The 20,824-nt window shown below is 39.1% G+C and overlaps 1 protein-coding gene across 3 annotated transcripts in view; it reads right to left on the reverse strand.

Moving 5' to 3' along the window:
• The window catches only part of LOC125166328 (24-hydroxycholesterol 7-alpha-hydroxylase), a 95,189-nt gene that overhangs the window by 58,243 nt on the left and 16,122 nt on the right, over positions 1–20,824 (reverse strand). For 2 of the 3 annotated variants that reach the window (XM_047860206.1, XM_047860205.1), the window contains 5 exons: positions 18,916–19,090; positions 17,454–17,603; positions 16,456–16,549; positions 7,995–8,102; positions 2,642–2,732 (listed from right to left, as the gene is read on the reverse strand). In XM_047860206.1, coding sequence (XP_047716162.1) covers positions 2,642–2,732; positions 7,995–8,102; positions 16,456–16,549; positions 17,454–17,603; positions 18,916–19,090 — 618 coding nt within the window. The remainder of the gene's footprint in view (positions 1–2,641; positions 2,733–7,994; positions 8,103–16,455; positions 16,550–17,453; positions 17,604–18,915; positions 19,091–20,824) is intronic. The other variant, XM_047860207.1, reaches the window with a different exon arrangement.

Below are 20,824 nucleotides of genomic sequence, written 5' to 3' on the forward strand. Positions count from 1 at the left end.
AATTAACATCACTCCTTCACAAACACTTTGAAAAATCATAAGAGGAGTGGATACTTCTTAAGTCATTCTATAAAGCCAGAAGTGTCCTGATATCAAACCCAGACAAATCACAAGGAAAGAAAACAACAGATTAATATCCCTTTTTGATATAGATATAAAATACCTTCATAAAATACTAGCAAACTGAAACCAGGAACATAAAAATTACAAATGTCATATGGATGTAAATATATGTATCTGTACACTATGGATATTTTATATCCATAAAAGTTATATGTATTATACACATGCCTAAGTAGGCTTTATCCCAGGAATGCAAGGGTGGTTTAACATCTGAAAATCAATTAATGTAAAATAACATGATATAAAATAAAATACTGTGCCAAGTGAAAGAAGCCAGATACAAAGGACCAATTATTCAATAGCGACTTTTACCCTGAGACTTATTTTATAAGAAAGTTGACCATCATGCCTGGGATGGGCTCTAGTGGTGAGTGTTGAGGCCACAGAGATGTGGAGAGGCATCCAAGTCACTAAGGACATCTCCAAGAAAGAAGTGGTGATCTTGTAACAGAGAAGAGCATTAAGAATGTGAGAACTGCCGTAGGAGTCAGATTCTTGTTCCATGCACTCTAATGTGCTTTCTTTGACAGAATTCATTGTCACACATAGATATCCTCCTTGATATCAACCTTCAAAGAGTGAGTGGCCTCTCACCTCTAAATTCCTGGGCTGCTACTACATCTTATGCATAAACGGATTCTGAATCGTTCCATATACACACAGCAAAGAACATTTGATATTTTAGGTAAACTGTTTCAATTCTGCAAGAGTCTTATAAACTGAAGACATTGATAGATGTAACTATTACACTGGTACTGCTGTTTGAAGGAACATTTTTCTGTCAGAGGAGAAATCCTAAAGATTATGACTTTGGAGAACCTTAAGTCAGGAGAAGACTCCAGTGAGGAAACGGTAAAGGTGAATATGAGACAATCAAAGACACATTCCCTTTTATCCTTTGTAGATGTGCAGGCATGCACATTTCCATTAACTTTGTAGCTCTAAGCCCCATAAGGGCAAGTAGTCTTGTATTCACTAACGTATCTCCAAAATCTAACTTGTTAGCATTGTTGGTGCTCAGTGATTCTAACCCTCACCATATCTGTAGACCCAACCCCAATACCTGCTATTCATACTCAAGGCTCAGAGACAGTATTGCCTGGACAGTCATGTTGATCAAGCCAATTTGATTTTTGGTTTAATTCAACAAGAAGCAGCAGAAAATAAAGAAAACATTTCAAAGAAAATATTTTCAGCAATCATGAAATGGTGGGGGTGGGGGGCGGGACTATCTATTGGCATCAGACTTTCGTCCTATTATTACACTGTTTTCTTCCAAGTCACTTATTATTCTTTTTATATCAGAATACATAATTTGACATATTGAGGTTTTTTAAAAGATGCTACTTCCAAACAGGTCAAATTATGCTACATAAACAAAGGGTTGAGCGCTCTCTTCATTCAAGCTTATTTCTGCTTTTTAAAACAGATGACAAGCATCCCAAACTGAACTAAAAAGTGCAAGGTGGCAATCCCCATCTACAGTCCGAACCCTCCCAAATCTCTAACTCTAACTTTTAAAACAACTCCTTTAGTGACAAAACATTACCTGACATCTATGTTATGTAATATATGCACCATATTACTTTTTACAAAAATCTGGAAAATCCTGAATTCCAAAAACAACTGAAGGGCCAAGAGGTTTGAAGGTCCAAGAGACTTGAAGAAAAAGCCTGCATGTATGTGTGTATATACATATATATGTGTCCATACATATACATATAGTGTGTGTGTGTGTATGTGTGTGTACACACACACATACACACACACATACACACTGGGATGAGAAAGGACAAATCCAAGTGTCCAAAATGCAACCTTAAAAAAAAAAAAAAAACCCATGTATCAAACAATACAACCTTCTTTGAAAGTGAATGAAAGTGGACTTAGTATTAGCCCTTAACATTAAAAGAAACTAGCAAATGGGTGATGGGCATTGAGGAGGGCACTTGTTGGGATGAGCCCTGGGTGCTGTATGTAAGCCAATTCGACAATAAATTATATTCATAAAAAAAATAAAAAAAAAGAAACTAGGAAAATGTTTAAGTTAAACTTAAAGGCATGTTAGCGAGTAGCATATTTGAAAACAATATAAAGATATACACATATTTGAAGAAAAAGCCTATATATGTTTGCATTCAAGTATACATATGCATAGTATAAATGTATATATATGGATAGTATAAATATATATACATACACACACACACATATATATATATATATATATGCAAGTATATATATACTTGCATTTAAGTAGGAAAATTAAGCAAATCACAATCTTTCTAGCACTTATTTCATGATTTGGAAAGTAAGGGGGTTGCACTAGATGACCTCCAAAATCCTGGACAGTAATTAAATTCTAGGAATCTACCTGACCAGTTTATATCCTGTGTTCAATTTTGGATTATGTTCAACTTCTATAAAATTCTGGGCACTTAGGTTTGCCCGTGACATGTGACAAGCGCGTATTTATTAGATATCTCTTCAACTGTGTAATTCAATTCAGGTTTAGTACCTGCTGTGCCAAACACAGAAGATATGCCTTCCACAATGGTCTTGTGGACACTGGGATGAGAGAGGACAAATCCAAGTGTCCAAAATGCAACCTTAAAAATAAAAACAACAACAACAAATCCATGTATCAAACAATACAACCTTCTTTGAAAGTGAGTGAAAGCATACTTAATATTAGCTGTAAACATGAAAAGAAGCCAGGAAAATGTTTAAATTAAACTTAAAAGCACACTGAAGAGCATTTTTGAAAACAGACTTTATGAACAACAGAGATGTTACCCGTCTCTGAGAGCCAAAGCTATAATTTCATTCTGTCACGGTAGTTTAACTATATTGTTTATACAGATTAAACTATCTCTACTAAAATATGAGGCAGGATTTTTTTTTAGTAATTCACATTGGAAGATATTACAGAGGCATACAATAAATATCCAGAAGCAACGAATTATGACACTTAAGAATGTTAATCCAGACAAAAACATTTTTTAAAATTTACTTTCCTTGAAATAGAAATGAATGAGCAAATCATATATTCTGCAAAGAAAACATGGTAATTTTCAATAAGCCTAGGAAAGTATACCTAAAATACAATAAACTAAAGGATGAGAGTTACTCAGTATCAAAACTACGGTTCTTTCACACCTGAAGGTTACCAAACATAGCATGCTTGCAAATTCTCTCTCTAGACCAAAGAAAATCATTTCATGTCTTTCCTCACTGTGGTATTACAAGGCAAAGTTATACTGCCATACATTTCAAAAATTAACTTTCCACTAACTTGGGTAGATGTGTTTGCTTCTATTTTTAGGTTACACAGTTACCTTGCATAAAATCGTTAAAAGAAGCTTGGGTTACCCTTTCATCCTTTCTGTAAATATGTATTGTGACAGAACTTTCATCTAGGAAAATCAGTCCTGAAAGACTCAGAAAATACTTAATATTTAAAACACTTAAGTTTTTTTTGTCTTTTTTGTGAGGTAACTTTAAGTACCTTTAAATAATCCCAATACTCCCCTCTGTGGTCAAAGAAGGAAGAGCAATTATCGGAAGGAAGCGCTCAAATAAGCCAAATTCGATACTGCTCAATGGTGTTCCCCTCTGGGGCAGGAACTCTGTCTGTGGGAGGGTAAATATGGTACTGTGTACAAAAACAAAGTGAGTGGGAGAACAAAGGCCGCCGCCATCTGGAGAGCCTCTTTCCGTGGCATTATCCACATTACAAAAGACTTATCCTAGAGATCATCCAGGCCGATTTACACTAGAAGAAACATGCCCAGAAAGCTCTCTTCTCCTGTCTCCCCATTCGGGCTCCTTCTATTATTATCTATGGATGGAAGGGCCAAATTATTGGATTTAATTAATAACCACTCCACCCTCAGTTCATCTTATTTATTAAAGGGTCAGAGTTCACGGGGCGCCTGGGTGGCGGATAAGTCAGTTAAGCATCTGACTTTGGCCCAGGTCGTGATCTCATGGTTCATGAGTTCAAGCCCCGCATTGGGCGCTCTGCTGTCAGCATGGAACCCACTTTGGATCCTCTGTCCCCCCCCCGCCCCTCCCCTGCTTGTGCGCACACACTCGCGCACACTCTCTCTCTCTCTCTCTCTCTCAAAAATAAATATTCAATAAATGACTAAAAGGTCAGAGTTAATATTAGGGGAAAAAACAGCTTAGTGATAGCACATAGACTTTCATTCAGTTGTACAAAAGAGGGGTTCAGAGTTACACTAAATAGTGCCTAGAGTTTTAGACATTCACAAAAATTGGGTAATATTTATTTTTATAACAAACACAAGAAAATCAGCTAAATTATAAATGGCTGTACAATGATGTTATTTATCACTTAAATTTGGTAAAAAAAAAAAAAGCTCAATTACTTTTTCAAAAAGAAAAGAAAAAGACACATAAAAGACAGCAAAGAGTAGGGGCGCCTGGGTGGCTCAGTCAGTTGAGCATCCAATTCTTGATTCAGCTCAGGTCATGATCTCATGGTCATGGGATGAAGCCTACTTAAGATTCTCTCTCTGACCCTTCCCCTCTCTCTCTTTCTCAAAAAAAAAAAAAAAAAAAAGGACAGTAATAAGAAACTAAGAAATTTACATATATTACTGAATCAACAAACAAGACTAAGTGACCACAAGACCTTGGCACTCTCAGTTAAACATTGCTCCCAAAAATGACAATTAGAGTTCTGTCAAAGGGGTGAAGTCCATGGTGAGGGCTGGGCAAAAAGAAAAAGGGTGCCCTGGCTCACTGAACTTCACAAGCAGCCACTATAATGCTTCTGGAGAGGTAAGAACAAAGGTGACAATGGACAAAGAGGAAAGCCCTGCCCAGCTCTGTTAGAGAGAAGATGAATTGGGTATGTTCTTCAGCAGCATTTATTCCCCCATTCAAAAAAAGATTAATAAATATTGAGGGAGTCTCCATAACATGTCAGTCTTCTACAATCATGGTAAACAAAAATATGTACAAGACATCATTCCCGCCCAAAGAACTTTACACGTCTAGTTGGGGATATGAAATACAATCAGGTGAAAAAGGAGCCAGGTGTGGTGCCAACAACCCATGCTGTGCGAGTTGAAAGTGAGATGGGGTGGGGTGGGGGGTAGTGGTCACTACCAAAAGGATTTAGAAAGAGCTTCAGAGAAGCGGTCGATATCCAAGACAAAATGTCAGCTGTGAGATTAGTTTTGGAAAAATGTTCTTAAAAAGTTCATTTGAAAGGAATTTCTTGGAATTGGGAAGTGGTTTCCCCACAGGAATAATTTCACAAATTATGGTTAATATTTTGGGCCAGTCCACCAAAGGTCACCTTGACCATAATGGAGCCTTCTAGTGACCTGTCCCAAGCCTATCCTTCAGATAGGTCTGACTTCCATGGGCCTTCCATGGGCAGAGCACAGAGTGGGAGAGAAGAGAAGAAAGGACAGGCCCCACCTCCTGTCCCTCCAGCAGGGCCTGCAGTGGTTGTCTAGGCACTTATGGGACATCACAGAAGCCAGGCAACATGGCCACTCCCACCCTGGGGCATTTGGTCCAGGTTTGAGAACCAAGCCAGCTTATAATTAATGGGCCATTGAAAGTAATGATTGACTGGAAGGATGGCCTTACTTTTTATAAAAGAAGAAAGCTAACACTCATTGAGCACCTTCTTTGTGCCAGGGACTGTTAGCCACTTGCCATGTCTCAAAAATACAACCGTCACGACTATCGTATGAGGTAGATCACATTCATCCTATCCTATAGATGAGAATACTGAGGCTCAGAGAGGTTAAACAATCGGTTCACTGTCACCCAGAACGGGGATTTGGCAGTGGGCCTGACTCTCTGAAGCCTTTCGAGGGTGTCTGTCCACACACCAGCTGCCTCTTGGAGATGCCAACAAGCACCAGCAAGATGGATCTTTCACTAATCATCAGACACTTTCTTTCTGAAATTAATGATTTAAGTCCTTTCAGATGAATGCCAGGAACACGTTCCAAAGAACTGACTTCCCCTGAGTCAGATCAATTGGAGCTTTGTGTCCCTTTTTTCTGGGGGACCTCTCTAATGAGATCTTGAAAATTAATCCTGTGACAGGAGTGGCTGTTTTGTTGCTGCTTTGGGAGCTGTTCTGATGTCTGCCTTTTAATTTTGCTGTAGCTTACTCGGTATCCAAGAACGCTGTCTAAGGAGAAATCAGGGAATAATGTCAGAGGTACATAAAGAAGAGGAAAGGATTAGACGATTCTTATTTGCCCATTCCAGATGAAATACGTAAGACTGACACACATGTGAGCAGAGAGGCCAGTGTTTCTATTTCCGCTTCTTACCCAGTCTGTGTTCCAACAGGTTAAAAGAAACTAGACTATCAGTACTTAGAAAGCCTTCATTCAGAGGAGGGAGAAATAAATAATACTTAAAATATCTTATTTCTATTTGCTAGAAGAAAAAAAGAAAAATGGCTACATGTATCATTAGAGATGGGCTGAATAGTCCCATTTAGTAGAAGACAGATGCATAAAAAAGGTTACTCTTTAATTTCTCAAATAATGTAAGCGCAGCTTAAGCTAATGTGGAATCTTCTGACACAGGTAGCTGGTGCGGATCAAACATGAAGTGGCACACAGCACATGGCTTTGATCTAGTTTATAACAACTTTAAAAGAAACAGTTAAAGGGGCGCCTGGGTGGCTCAGTAGGTTAACTATCTGATTCGGCTCAGGTCACGATCTCACGGTTCATGAGTTCGAGCCCCACGTTGGGCTCTGTGCTGACAGCTCAGAGCCCGGAGCCTGTTTTAGAATCTCCGTCTTCCTTGCTCTCTGCCCCTCCCCTGTTTGCGTTCTGTCCCTCTTTCACTCAAAAATAAATAAATACTAAAAAAATAAATAAAAAAGAAACAGTTAAAAAGTCTCTGTTCTCGGCGCACCTGGCTGGCTCAGTCGGTTAAGTGTCCAACTCTTGGATTTGGCTCAGGTCATGACCTCAGGATTCGAGTCCTGCTTTGGGCTCTGTGCTGACAGTGTGGAGCCTGCTTGGGATTCTCTCTCTCTCTCTCTCTCTCTCTCTCTCTCTCTCTCTCTCTCTCTCTCTCTCTCTCTGCCCCTCCCTGGCTTCTGTGCTTGTTTTCTCTCTCTCTCTCTCAGAGTAAGTAAACACAAAAAAATTCTCTGCTCTCTTCAGAAGTATTGTGAGTTCCAAGGTCACCAGTTCCATTCATGGGGAAGCTTACAGGATGTAGATGCCACCTAACACAAACTGATATTCACCGGGTACCAGCGGGGTTTATCTCACTGAATCCTTGCAACAACCTTGTAGAGAAATGAGAGTCACCACTCATTAAGTACCCAAGTCCTAGGACCATACCAGGAGCTGTATTATCCCTTCATTCCCAAAAGGAAATGGAGGCTGAGGGTTGAAGTTACCTCTTTGAGATTCCACAGCTCTGGAGGGGGATATCTTGATTCCAGCCCAATTCTATCTCAAATTATCCATTTGCCTACTCTCTCCCCAGTAAAATGTTAGAGTCAAGGCCTACTCATTTCAAGCGCTAATACTAAGCATGTTGCCTGACAAACAAAGTGCTCCATAAGCAGTGTTGTCACAATTGACCCCAAAGTGCAAGTTTTTCCCTTAGCCTGGGACGAGCTGCCTTGCAGAGGGCAGAATTCACTTGAGATCTCTGCTTTGCCTCCTCTGTGGTTTTATCAGATTTTACTAGCCATGTGAGTTTTGTTTTCCTAGCTCACAACCAGATCCACTGCTGTCTTTTTTCTTTCCCATAATAGAAAGAACAGAAAGAAAAACGAAGGAAAAAACTTGAAATTGCAGTAGACAGAACTGTAACCCTTACTTTACTAATATACTTACAGGGACAGCATTGGACAGAGAAGCCCAAAGTATTAAAAGCCCATAGTTGGGGCTCTTTTCTTCATTTCTTTCCATCTCTATGATATCCAGCAAAGTCTGCATTAATGTCTGTTTAAAAGAAATACATACTGTCAAACCACAGCTACGTGACAAAGAGTGCTGTTAATAAACAAAGAGCATGCATATTTTTCAAATAAGCTATTTCTGCCATTCCTAGCCTTGCAGCTGGAGGCATGCTAAGGGATATATATTCTTACCAGCAGGATAGTAATTAGGAGTAGGGGCTCTGCTGCTTTACGCACTGGTTCAAATTCTGGCTTAGGTTTTTGTTTTTTTTGTAAAGACTTTAGTTTTTTTAGAGCAGTTTTAGGTTTACAATAAGATTGAGAGGAAGGTACAAAGACTTCCCATATGACCCTCACTCCTACTCATGTACAGCCTTCCCTACTATTAATATCATTCACCAAAATGGTATTTTTTTTTTTTTACCATGGATCAAGGACACGGACACATCATGATCACCTAAAGTCCGTAGTTTACCTTAGGGTTCACTTTTGGCATTATAAACTCTATTGGTTTGGACAAATGCATGATGATATGCAGACATCATTACAATGTCACACAAATTATTTTCACTACCCTAAAAATCCTCTGTGTTCTGCCAATTTACCTCTCCTTCCTCTCCAACAACCACTGGTCTTTTTCCTTTCTCCACATCTTGCCTTTTCCAGAGTGTCACACAGTTGAAACTATACATTACGTAGCCTTCTTAGATGGGCTTCGTTCACTTAGTGCTATGAATTTATGGTTTGTCCATGTCTTTTCATGGCTGCATAGTTCATTCCTTTTGAGTGCTGAATAATATTCCAGTCCCTAGATGTACCACAGTGTATCCATTTACCTACTAACGGGCATCTTGGTGCCTTCAAGTTTTAGCAGTTATGAATAAAGCTATTGTAAACATCCATGTGCAGGTTTTTCGTGTGAACATAAGTTTTTAAATCATTTGGGCAAATATCAAGCAGGATAATTGCTACATTTTATGGTAAGAGTACGTTGTTGTTGTTGCTGTTTTCTATAAGAAACCACCAAAGTGTTTTCCCAAGTGTCTGTACCATTTTGCCCCCTCAACAACGAATGAGAGTTCTTGTTGCTTCGCATCCTCACCAGCAACACCGGTGGTGGTGTCAGTGTTCCAGATTCTGGACAGAATGAGTGTGGTGGTAGTTCAGTGTTGTTTTCATTTACATTTCACTGATGACATATGATGTGGACCATCTTTTCATACACTTTCATCTTCTCTCATGGGTTGTATTTTTTGGTGTGATACCTAAATAGGCATCACCATACCCCAAGGTCAAGCAGGTTTCCTCCCATGTTATCTTCCAGTAGTTTTATACTCTTGCATTTTACACTTAGGTCCGTGACTCATTTGAGTAAATTTTTGTGAACTGTATAAGATCTGTGTCTAGATTTTTTTTTTTGCATGTGGGTGTCCCAACTGTTTTAGCACCATCTGTTGAAGAGTCTATCTTTGCTTCTTTATATTGCCTTTGCTTCTTTGTCAAAGGTCAGTTGATTATATTTAAAAGGGTCTATTTCTGGGTTCTCTATTCTGTTCCATCAATCTATTTGTCTATTCTTCACCAATACCACACTGCCCTGACGACTGTGGCATTACAATAAATCTTGCAGTTGGGGAGCATTGCTCTTTTGAAAAATTTTGTTATTCTCCTTGAATACTGTGCTGGTGATTCTGGGTCTTTTGACTCTCCACATAAACTTTGGAATCAGTTTACTGATATCCATAAAATAACTTGCTGGAATTTTTACTGAGACTACATTGAACGTATAGGTTAAGTTGGGAAGAACTGACATCTTGACAATATCGAATCTTCCTATCCATGAACATAAAATCTCTATTTACTTGGTTCTTTGGTTTTGTTCATCAGAGTTTTGTAGCTTTCCTCATGCAGATCTTATACATCATTTGTTAAGTTTATACCTAAATATTTCATTTGGGGGGGATACTAATGTAAATGGTATTGTGTTTCTAATCTTATACTCCACTCATTCACTGTTGGTATATGGGAAAGCAATTAACTTTTGTATATTGTCTCCTGCAACTTTGCTATAATTGCTTATTAGTTCTAATAGTTTGTCTGTTGATTCTTTTGGATTTTCAATACATATGATCATGGCATCCAAGAAAAAAGATAGTTTTATGTCTTCTGTCCTGATAAATGTAACTTTAATTTCCTTTTCTTGACTTATTGTATTAGCAAGCATTTTCAGCATCATGTTGAACATGGTGGTAAAGAGGACATCTTTGCTATGGGGTTCTGGTACCAATGTCTAATATGTATGTGTATGGGGAGTGGGGGAGGGAAGTTTCAAACAATGATAAATGATATTCAGGACAGTATCTGGGTGCCCTATAATTCAATTCAATTCTGACACTATCTACCCAGAAATAGCATGAGATTATACAGGTTAAGTGTTAGCCTGTCAGGACTTGTTAGTCCTGGACTTTTTAGTCCTACAAGATTATACCCTTTCTCCACCCTTGCACCTGCCCTTCAGATGCCAGTCACAGGCCAGGTTATTACCTGGAATTTGGACCAATAGGCTACAGACTGGAGGTTCCAAAAACCTCCTCCTTGGGCTTCAGATGCCAGCTGCAACTCCAGGTTGTTATCTGTACTTATAAAAATCAGAGGTTCCCACAACGCCTTCCTGAGGTTCAATTAATTTGCTAAAGGGGCTCACAGAACTCAGAGAAACATTTTATTTACTGGATAACCAGTTTATTACAGAAAGAGATGATAAAGAATATAGAGAGACAACCAAATAACCATATATAATCATTTCATTTATATACAAGCACACATAAGTGTGCATATATATGTATAATCGAATACATTGTTGCTATTATAATTTGAGCAAATTATACCTGTTAGATCAGTTAAGAATAAGGAAAATACATTTTTATTTCAACTTTGTTTATTTCTTTGATGCTCTTCCCTTCTTTATATAGATCTGAGTTTCTGACCTATATTATTTTTCTCTGTAAAGAACTGCTTTATTAATATTTCTTATATAGAAGGGGTATTGGCAACAAATTCCCTCAACTTTTGTTTGTCTGAGAAGGTCTTTATTTCTCCTTCACTTTTAAAGGATAATTTCACAGGGTATAGAATTCCAGACTGGGGGTGCTTTTTTTCTCACTCGACTCTTTTAATACTTCACTCTACTCTTTTTTTGCTTGCATGGTTTCTAAGGAGAGGTCAGATGTAATTCTCATCTTTGTTCCCCTGGAGATATGGAGTTTTTCCTTCTGGCTTCTTTTGGGATTTTTTATCTTTGGTTTTCTGTAATTTAAAAGTAATATGCTGAGGTGTAGTTTTTGGTGTTTACATGATTGATGTTCTCTGAGCTTCCTGGATCTATGATTTGGTGTCTGACATTAAATGGGGGAAAATTCTGTCATTATCATTGTCAAATATGTCTTCTGTTCCTTTCTCCCTTTTTTTTTTTCTCCTTTTGGTATTCCCATTATATGTATACTATGTCTTTTGTAGTTGTCCCACATTTCCACAGTCTTTGGATGTTCTGCTGTATTTTTTTTTCAGTGTTTGTTCCCTTTGATTTTCAGTTTTTGGGGATTCAACTGATACATCCTCTAGCTCAGAGATTCTTTTCTCAGCTCTGCCAGCCTACAAATAAGTCCATCAAAGGCATTCTTCATTTCTGCTATAGTGTTTATTATACCTAGCATTTAATTTTGGTTCATTCTAAGGATTGCCATCTCTCTGCCTACATTGTCCATCTGTTCTGGCATTCAGTCTATTTTCTGCATGGACCCCAGTTGTTTCAAAGTCTCAATCTGATAATTCCAACAGTGGTCCATTCCACCTGCTACTTGTTGTTAGGATGGAGTTGCAACTTCCAAGATCCTTATGTGTAACCAGAACCTGGTTTAGTTACTCAAGACCTAGGTAACCTTGGACAAGTTGCTTTAAGCTCATCAATAAAATGGCCATAACATGGTATCTACCTCATAGGATTGTTGTGAGAATTAAATCAGTTACTACCTATAAAGTGCCTAAAACAAAACTTAGTACATAATAGCATTTTGACAATTTTTTAAAAATAAACCTCTGCTTTTTGTTGGTGGGAATGCAAGCTGGTGCAGCCACTCTGGAAAACAGTACAGAGGTTCCTTAAAAAACTAAAAATAGAACTACCCTATGACCCAGCAATCACACTACTAAGCAGTTAACCATGGGATACAGGTGTGCTGTTTTGAAGGGACACAAGCAACCCCATGTTTATAGCAGCACTATGAACAATAGCCAAAGAATGGAAAAAGCCCAAATGTCCATCGGTGGATGAATGGATAAAGATATGGTATATATATACAATGGAGTATTACTCGGCAATCAAAAAGAATGAAATCTTGCCATTTGCAACTACATGGGTGGAACTGGAGGGTATGATGTTAAGTGAAATTAGTCAGTCAGAGAAAGACAAAAATCATATGACTTCACTCATATGAGGACTTTAAGAGACAAAACAGAGGAACATAAGGGAAGGGAGACAAAAATAATGTAAAAACAGGGAGGGGGACAAAACAGAAGAGACTCATAAATAGGGAGAACAAACTGAGGGTTATGGGAGGGGCTGTGGGAGAGGGGATGGGCTAAATGGGTCAGGGGCACTAAGGAATCTACTCCTGAAATCACTGTTGCACTAGATGCTAACTAATTTGGATATAAATTTTAAAAAATAAAAAATAAAATAAAAAAATAATAAACCTCTGCTTTTAGGGAAATGCCAGCAACACAGAAACACAGATCTCTGAAGAATTCAAGAAAAAATCCTTTCCCCATTTTCCACGAAGATTCTCAGCCTATACACCATGAAGAAAGTATCGTCAAGCCAGTATATATTATAAATACCGCAACATGAAGAGAACTGATATTTGACTGGAATGGTGCCAACTAAGCTCAGAGCCCCATCCAAGACCACCTACAGTTGCTCTCGGGCCACCACACAAATTCCCTGAGCATGTTTTCTTCACTGGGAGGTTTCCTGAACACCCCTTTATCAGTGGCCATTTCCCATCAGGGGGAAGAAATTCAGACACTGTACCATTTTCATTGAGCTGCTCATGCACTTGGAGCCTTCAATAACTCAGGTTTAGGTTACAGAAATGATGGTAGCTAATGCCTAGTCATTGTCTGCTAAGGCGAGTTCTGTTTTATGGGCTTTACAAGTATTTAACCATTCAATCCCCACCACGATTCCAAGAAGTAGATACCATTATCTTCACTGTTTTACATTTGAGGAAACTGAAGCACAATTAAGTTAGGGAACTTTGCCAGGGACAGGCAGCGTGTCAATGATTGAGCTGGGATTCATACCCTTTGAGCCAGGTCCTGGCTCTGGAGCCCACACTCTTAGCTACTACGCTATACTGCCCCATGAGAGATACAACCCACAACTCTCATGGATTAGGGATTAAGAGAACTGCATTTTAACGTTAGCAGTTTTGCTTCGGGTCTTATGATACGAGAAATAACTGTTAAATCACTATCAAAGAAAATACATGGTGGGAGACTATTGCTGTTACTTACAAAGGCATGTAATGTTTCAAAAGTGATTAACCACCCTAATCCTCAGCTTCCTGGTTTTAATAATCCCCAGTTTTCTAGGTATTATAGCGATTGTGAAAAATGAGTCATGAACTTGTGGAATGTGTAACACTACACCTAGCACCGAGTAAGCACCACAGAAATGCTGCCGATGTCTCATTGTTACTGTTTTTGTGACAATGGATTAGCAAAATTGAAAATCCTAGGTTTTATCATACAACGTAAACTGTTGCAACACAAAGTTTGTACCTCATGAAAAATCCTATAGATGGATTTCATTCTCTGGATATGCTATTCTGTAGGTGCAGTCTTAATTTTAAATGAAAATACTAGTTTAATATACATCGAGAATAACAAGAGAGAAATCACCACGTTTGATGTTTATAATGTGATGAAATGTGTGTGTAATATTTTAAAAAAACAAAAACTTCTTCCAGTCTTCTGCTTAACTAGGCCACTGAAATCTACTTATACAGTAGAAGACAACAGAATCTTTCATTTTCTTCTTAGCCCACATTAAAAAAAAAAACTGGGTACAAAACACAAGCTCAGTGTGAACACTGTTGGAAGAAACAGAAATGATACACAAAAAAATGAAAACTTCTCATGAATGTTCAAACTGAGTTCTCTCCCAGTCTTTTAAAAAAACTTTTTAAGTGTTTATTAATTTTTTTTAGAGAAAGAGAGAAAGCGCGAGCAGGGAAGGGGCAGAGAGAGAGGGAGACACAGAATCCGAAGCAGGCTCCAGGCTCTGATCTGTCAGCACAGAGACTGATGTGGGGCTTGAACCCCAGAACCATGGGATCATGACCTGAGCCGAAGTCAGACACTTAACCGACTGCGCCACCCAGGTGCCTCTGTCCTAAAGTCTTAAATGTTGGACTATCTTCAGCAAAGTTCAAAATGTGTCTCTATTCAAATAGCAAGTTGGAGTACCTATGATTAAAAATGCCTCCTTTCGGGGCGCCTGGGTGGCTCAGTCCGTTGGGCGTCCGACTTCGGCTCAGGTCATGATCTCCCGGGCCGTGAGTTCAAGCCCCGCGTCGGGCTCTGGGCTGATGGCTCAGAGCCTGGAGCCTGCTTCCGATTCTGTGTCTCCCTCTCTCTCTGACCTTCCCCCATTCATGCTCTGTCTCTCTCTGTCCCCAAAATGAATAAACGTTAAAAAAAAGTGCCTCCTTTCTTCAGAATAGGAATGAGAAATGTTACTCTAGAAGTATTGTCAGTGGAGAGTTTAACTGTGGCATTAAAAACCCTGTTTCCAGACCCACAAATTGCAGATCTATCTGGATGAATCTTTTACACACATGGGGCTTTTCCCCTCAATCCTGGAAAATTACGCAAACAAAAAATGTATTTGTCTGGGTCTGTTTATAAAATAGAATCCTTAGCTGCAACATCATTTATCAATAAAGGGCATTCCAGAGTAGCTTTCTGTTCTCTTTATTTAGGAGGGAGATACCTAAGCATTTACACATCCCTATTTTTCTAAAGCGACCTTCCTCTCCAGTGTTAAGCAGAGTTGCTTGTGATAACACTTGCTATCATAACATAAAAGCAAGCAAACAGAGATGTTTGGTATCATCTGTAAATACTAAAAGATCTGATTTTTAAGAGGCTAGAGAGGGAGAGAGCCAAAGCATAAGAGAATCATAAAAACTGAGAACAAACTGAGGGTTGATGGGGGGTGGGAGGGAATCTGTGGCACATTGTTATCTACCCCTAATATATATATCTATATATATGGGTGGGTGGGTGATGGGTGTTATCTACCCCTAATATATATATCTACATATATGGGTGGGTGGGTGATGGGTATTGAGGAGGGCACATTTTGGGATGAGCACTGGGTGCTGTATGGAAACCAATTTGACAATAAATTTCATATTTAAAAAAAAAGATCTGATTTTTAATGATAATCACATGGTGTAAGCTCTGATGTGGTCCTCACTACTCTCTAATTGCTTCACAAATATTAACTCATTTAAGCCCCACATTCTATGAGGCAGGTGAAGAAACTGAGGCCAAGAGGCAAGGTGCCACGCCCAAGGTCATGTGACTGGAGACCGAAGTTGAGCCCGAGCTCAGACTCAGTGAATCCCAGTCTCTGGGCAGTGGAGGGTAGGGGAAGTCTGGAGAATCAGATAGTTTTCAAAGGTTCCCAGAGATTCTGATGAGCAGACAGGGCTGAGAACCTTTCTTCCTTTCATTACGCAAGTGTAAGAACCACCTGGAAGGCCCATCAAAGCACAGACTGGTGGGCTCCACCCCAGAGTTTCCGATTGAGTGGTCCCAAGGCGATGTTGGTACCATTGGTCTAGGGACCACACCTGAAGAACCACAGGTCTAGGACCCTTAGGACAGTGGCTCCCAGGGCATTGCTTTTCAAATTATACCTTACCACATCCTTGCGTTTGAAGAGAGAAACAATCAGTGGTAGTGGCATGAAGAACAAAGTCTATGGAGCTTTCTTCTCCTTGCCTGACGCACCATAATTCCTACCTACCATTGCTGACACAAACTGTAGGATACATAAATCAGTAAAACCTTGACCATCTTGTTATATGTTGTTGCCGTAGCCTCAGTTTTTTTCTTTATGTAGAAGACCAATAATACCTACCTCATTGTTGTGAGGATGTAGCCACAGATTAATGTACGTAAACATCCAACACGGTACTTGACACAAACATGTCACCTGAACAATCTTATGAGTTTTTAGCAAAACATCTTTTAAAAACCATAGCTTATGACTGCTTTCATCCCACATATTTTAGAAAAAAAAAAAACAACTAAGGGATACTTACCACGGAATTATCTTTCGCAGATCTGTATGTTTTTATATCGGGAATGTTTTTCTCAAAGAGTGCTAAAAGCCACTTTTTGGATTTCGACCAGTGACTGGGTGAGGAAAAAGTAGGTGCGTAAGTTAATGGGAAAGCACTTCAGGAATAACCGGTCACGGCGCGAAAGGGGGAATATCTATGGAATTATTTCTCCAAGCTTCGTCTTCAGTTTTGCCAGAATTTCATGCGAGGTCTTCCTTCAGACTTATTAGTCCACAAGAAAAATCGAGGAGGCAAGGCAGCCACATTTTTAGTGATTTTTTTTTTGCGCGAATAAATGTTTGCATTCTTACAGGATTGGCATCGAATACAAAAAAAAAGAGTATGACCTGCTTGCCCTACTTTTACTCGGGCTGTTGTCAGTTGCTGAAGGATGAAAAACTTGCACAGGGACCGAGGACTGGCTTAAGCCGGGTGAAACAAACCGGCTACGATCTTTTTAATAATTATCTGACCAGCCACTACTGCAGACCAGCTGCTAAGGCATTTAAGAATTCATGTGTTATTTTGCATTCAATCCATGGGAGCCAACCATGAGAAATACATTTGACCATGTCTCCTTTTGCCTCAGAGAGACTAAAAACAACAACGTCTATGATCGATGATACTTGGTGATTTAGCATGGTTCCAAACTACAGCCACGACTGTGATAATAATAAGCAGTAAATGAGAGAAATTCTTCATTTCATGCTGACACTCTCTCTCTTGCTTTCCCTCTCTCCCGTCTCATTTCTGCTCCTCAAAATTAAAAAAAAAAAAAAGGAAAGAATGCATCTCTCTCTTCTTCAGTTCCTCCAATAATTTAAACACAAACCACAAACAAAATCTGATCATGAGAAGTAGCTTTTGTGTCTTCCACTTGGATGCTGCTCTCCCTACTCAGAAGAGGAAAATGAGACAGGTATGTATTTCTGGGAGGAGCTTGGTTGGTTAATTAATTATAGGGAAAATCTCTCTACCTTAGGAGACACTCTGGCATCTGGGACCCGTACTCGAAACCTTCGTCGTAAGCTTGAAAATGCTGATGGAACTCCCTGATTTTTCTCTCATTTGTGGGGAACAAGCCTTTTTGGAAGAGTATATTCACTGAAACCGGATAAAGCAGATGCCTACAAAGATAAAAACACATAAAAAGTCAGACCCAATGACCAAAGAAGACAGATACAGGATACAAAAAAAAGGGCGTTACTTTAATAGATATATATTAGGGGTAGATAATAATGTGTCACAGATTCTTTTGGGAAAGTGTTACTCTTAAAAGGTTTTAATATTTGCTCACTGTGGTCAAGATAACTTAGGGGTAACTGAAATTTTGGTTTATTTCTCTGAAGATTTTAAAATGCTTTCTAAGCAAGCATTGTTAGATCTTGACAAATGTGAGATGATACACCAGAAATAAATTGACTCAATGTAATTTCAACAAGCACTTACTTAGCAAGTAATACCAATAACTAAGATACAGCCCATGATTTTAGAGAGCAGCAAAAAATAACCAAAGACTCAGGGCAACACTAGTTACCAAATTTCCTAAGCTCTCACAGGATCCCACAGATCTGAACCACTGCGTACTGAAATATAGTACCTATCGTCATTAAGTTTTGCCATAAGTAAATAAAATGATTACTGTGGCATACTTAAGTGAAAAAAAATCAAAGATTATTAATACGACTTAGACTAGTGACACCAAGTACTGTTTCATTTTTATTTACCATCCCTTCTTCACTAGTTTTTCAGGATCCGCTTCCCCCAAAGTTTTAAAGACATCCAAGAATTTGCTTTGTTTTGTTGTAGGTACTGGACATGCTACAAGTTTGGATGGCTGCTTATTTTGTTTTTTGGTTTGTTTTCCTCTCTCTCTCTTGTTGGACCTCTAACAAAATATTAAACGCTGTTCTTTTATTATGAATCTGAACTATTGAATCCTGCCCTCGGCATCCCAGTGAGATGGAAAAATGGCCGACGTGGTAACTTCAATTTACCAAATCTCCTTATGCATGCTGGGAATTTTTCTCATGGCTCCCCATGCCCAGCCCTGACCTTTGCCAGAAAGCTTCAGAACACAGCTGAGGCCATTTGGCTTCCTCCACTGCCCTTCCCTGTCTTACCTATCAGCATCCCCTCTAGGTGGATGTGTTCTATGTGACATGGCATCACTAAAGAGAAATTACTATAAATGTTTTAAAATGATTGTATGGGCTTATTTGCTCACCTTAAAATTGGTGTGCTAACTAAAAACTACCTGTTAATTAGAATTGAAAAGATTAATATAATCTCATAATTACCTACTTAGACTTCATTAATCCACCAGATAATTTTTTACGTTCAATGCACTGGCTGCAGATTTTTTTATCCTCCCCCCCCAAAAAAAGACACACATGCAAAAACCCTACAAGATTAACCCCTACTAATGCAACTATTTACCTTACGAAGTTGCTCAGCTCCATTGTCCCATGAGTGCCTAATTTCTCCAGTTGCTCATGTAGTTCCTCAGTCAGTTGTCCAGTGAATTGATATAGGTTCACATTCCCTATTTTCCCTTTGATCATGACATTAAGTTTTTCATGCAGTGTTAAAAAAGTATTTTTTGGAATCGATGCTATAAACAGAGAAAACTATTTTCAAAAGAAGCAATGACTCCTTGAAGCAAATAGTCAACCTACATCTACTATTACTTGGTCAGGAGGGACTAGATCCAAAGTCCTCCCCTTACATAAAATCGCCTCCCACAAATAAGAGCAGGTGAAGATTCAACCTATCCTGTGAGTCAGTAAAAGTCTGTAGGAAGATTCACTCTAAGGGGTGATCTACAAGTGGGTGATTCGGAGGACCTCTGGGAAACATAAATGTAGTGGTTTTATTTTTATCTTTATTTATTTAAAAAAAAAAAGTTTTGATGTTTATTTTTGAGAGAGAGAGAGAAAGACAGAGCATGAGTGGGGGAGGGGCAGAGAGAGAGGGAGACACAGAATCTGAAGGAGGCTCTAGGCTCCAAGCTGTCAGCACAGAGCCCAACACAGGGCTCCAACTCAGAAACTGAGGTGAGATCACAACCTGAGCCGAAGTGGGACCCTTAACCGACTGAGCCACCCAGGCACCACTTATTTCCATGTTAGGCTTTTGTTGGCTTCCTATCCTTAACAAAGTTTACAAGGCATTCTACTACCTTTCTAGTTTTCCCGTGACATTTCCAGCCCCTTCCTGCCCCCCCTCCTGAGATTTGTATTCCAGGTACAGTGTATTCTAAGATTTATATTTCCCATCATTTTTATGAGATGTACTATCTGCTCAAAACTCTTTACTTGACCAGCCTCACCCCATTCCCACACACCCACAACTATAAGCCACACATTTATCCTGCCAACTTCTCTTTCTCCTTCAAGTGTTTTACTGAATATCACTTCCGCCAGGAGGCCTTTCCTAATCCCACGAGTAGCTCTTGTTCCTTTGCATTAGTGTTTGTTCATGATCCTTCCATGATACACACACACTCCTTGCTTGAGTTTGGCCAGTAAGAGTATGAATTTTTAAACTCACTAGTCTTACATATTTTTCTTTAATCCTCTTTTATTGTCGGCAAAGTAACTTTTGCAAAAAAATAATGTTTGGTTTTATATTTCATCAGCCTATTATGGGTAGGTTACATTTTATACAAGTTCATTAAAAATAATGTTTAGATCTCCTGAGCATACATCTCTGTAGCAGGAGAATGCACGAGAGGCAAAGGAAGCTGGCTCAAGAGTACTTATATTAACATATTTTGTCTATTAAATAGAAATATTTAAACATGAAAGTCCCCAGTGGAGGCAGAGGTGAAAAAACTTGGCCACTTCTATGCAGCCCTAACACATGAGAGGTTGGCATATTTTTCTGGAGGGATATATGAAGATACAGATCAAGAGCCTTCAGAATATTTCTATTCTTTGATCTGGAATTCCATAGTTTATTTATTTAACTTTTTTAAGTGTATTTATTCTGAGAGAGAGAGAGAGAGAGAGAGAGAGAGAGAGAGATGAGACAGCATGAGTGGGGGAGGGGCTCGGAGGGAGAGGGAGAGAGAGAGAATCCCAAGCAGGATCTGCACCGTGTGGAGCTCTACGTGGGGCCTGAACCGTGAACCGTGAGATCATGACCTGAGCCGAAGTCGGACGCTTAACCAAATGAGCCACCCAGGTGCCTCTGGACTTCCAGTTTAAATATTAAGAAGCACTAAATCGTCAAAGAATTTGGCCAACATGTTGTAATTTTCATGCAAGCAAAAAGAAATGATCATCATGCTATCGGTCACTCACAGCTTTTAAAACCGTTCTGTTTTAATGGTAAGAAATGCATG

This window comes from Prionailurus viverrinus, chromosome B2 (assembly GCF_022837055.1).
Source record: "Prionailurus viverrinus isolate Anna chromosome B2, UM_Priviv_1.0, whole genome shotgun sequence".
Classification (NCBI taxonomy): domain Eukaryota; kingdom Metazoa; phylum Chordata; class Mammalia; order Carnivora; family Felidae; genus Prionailurus; species Prionailurus viverrinus.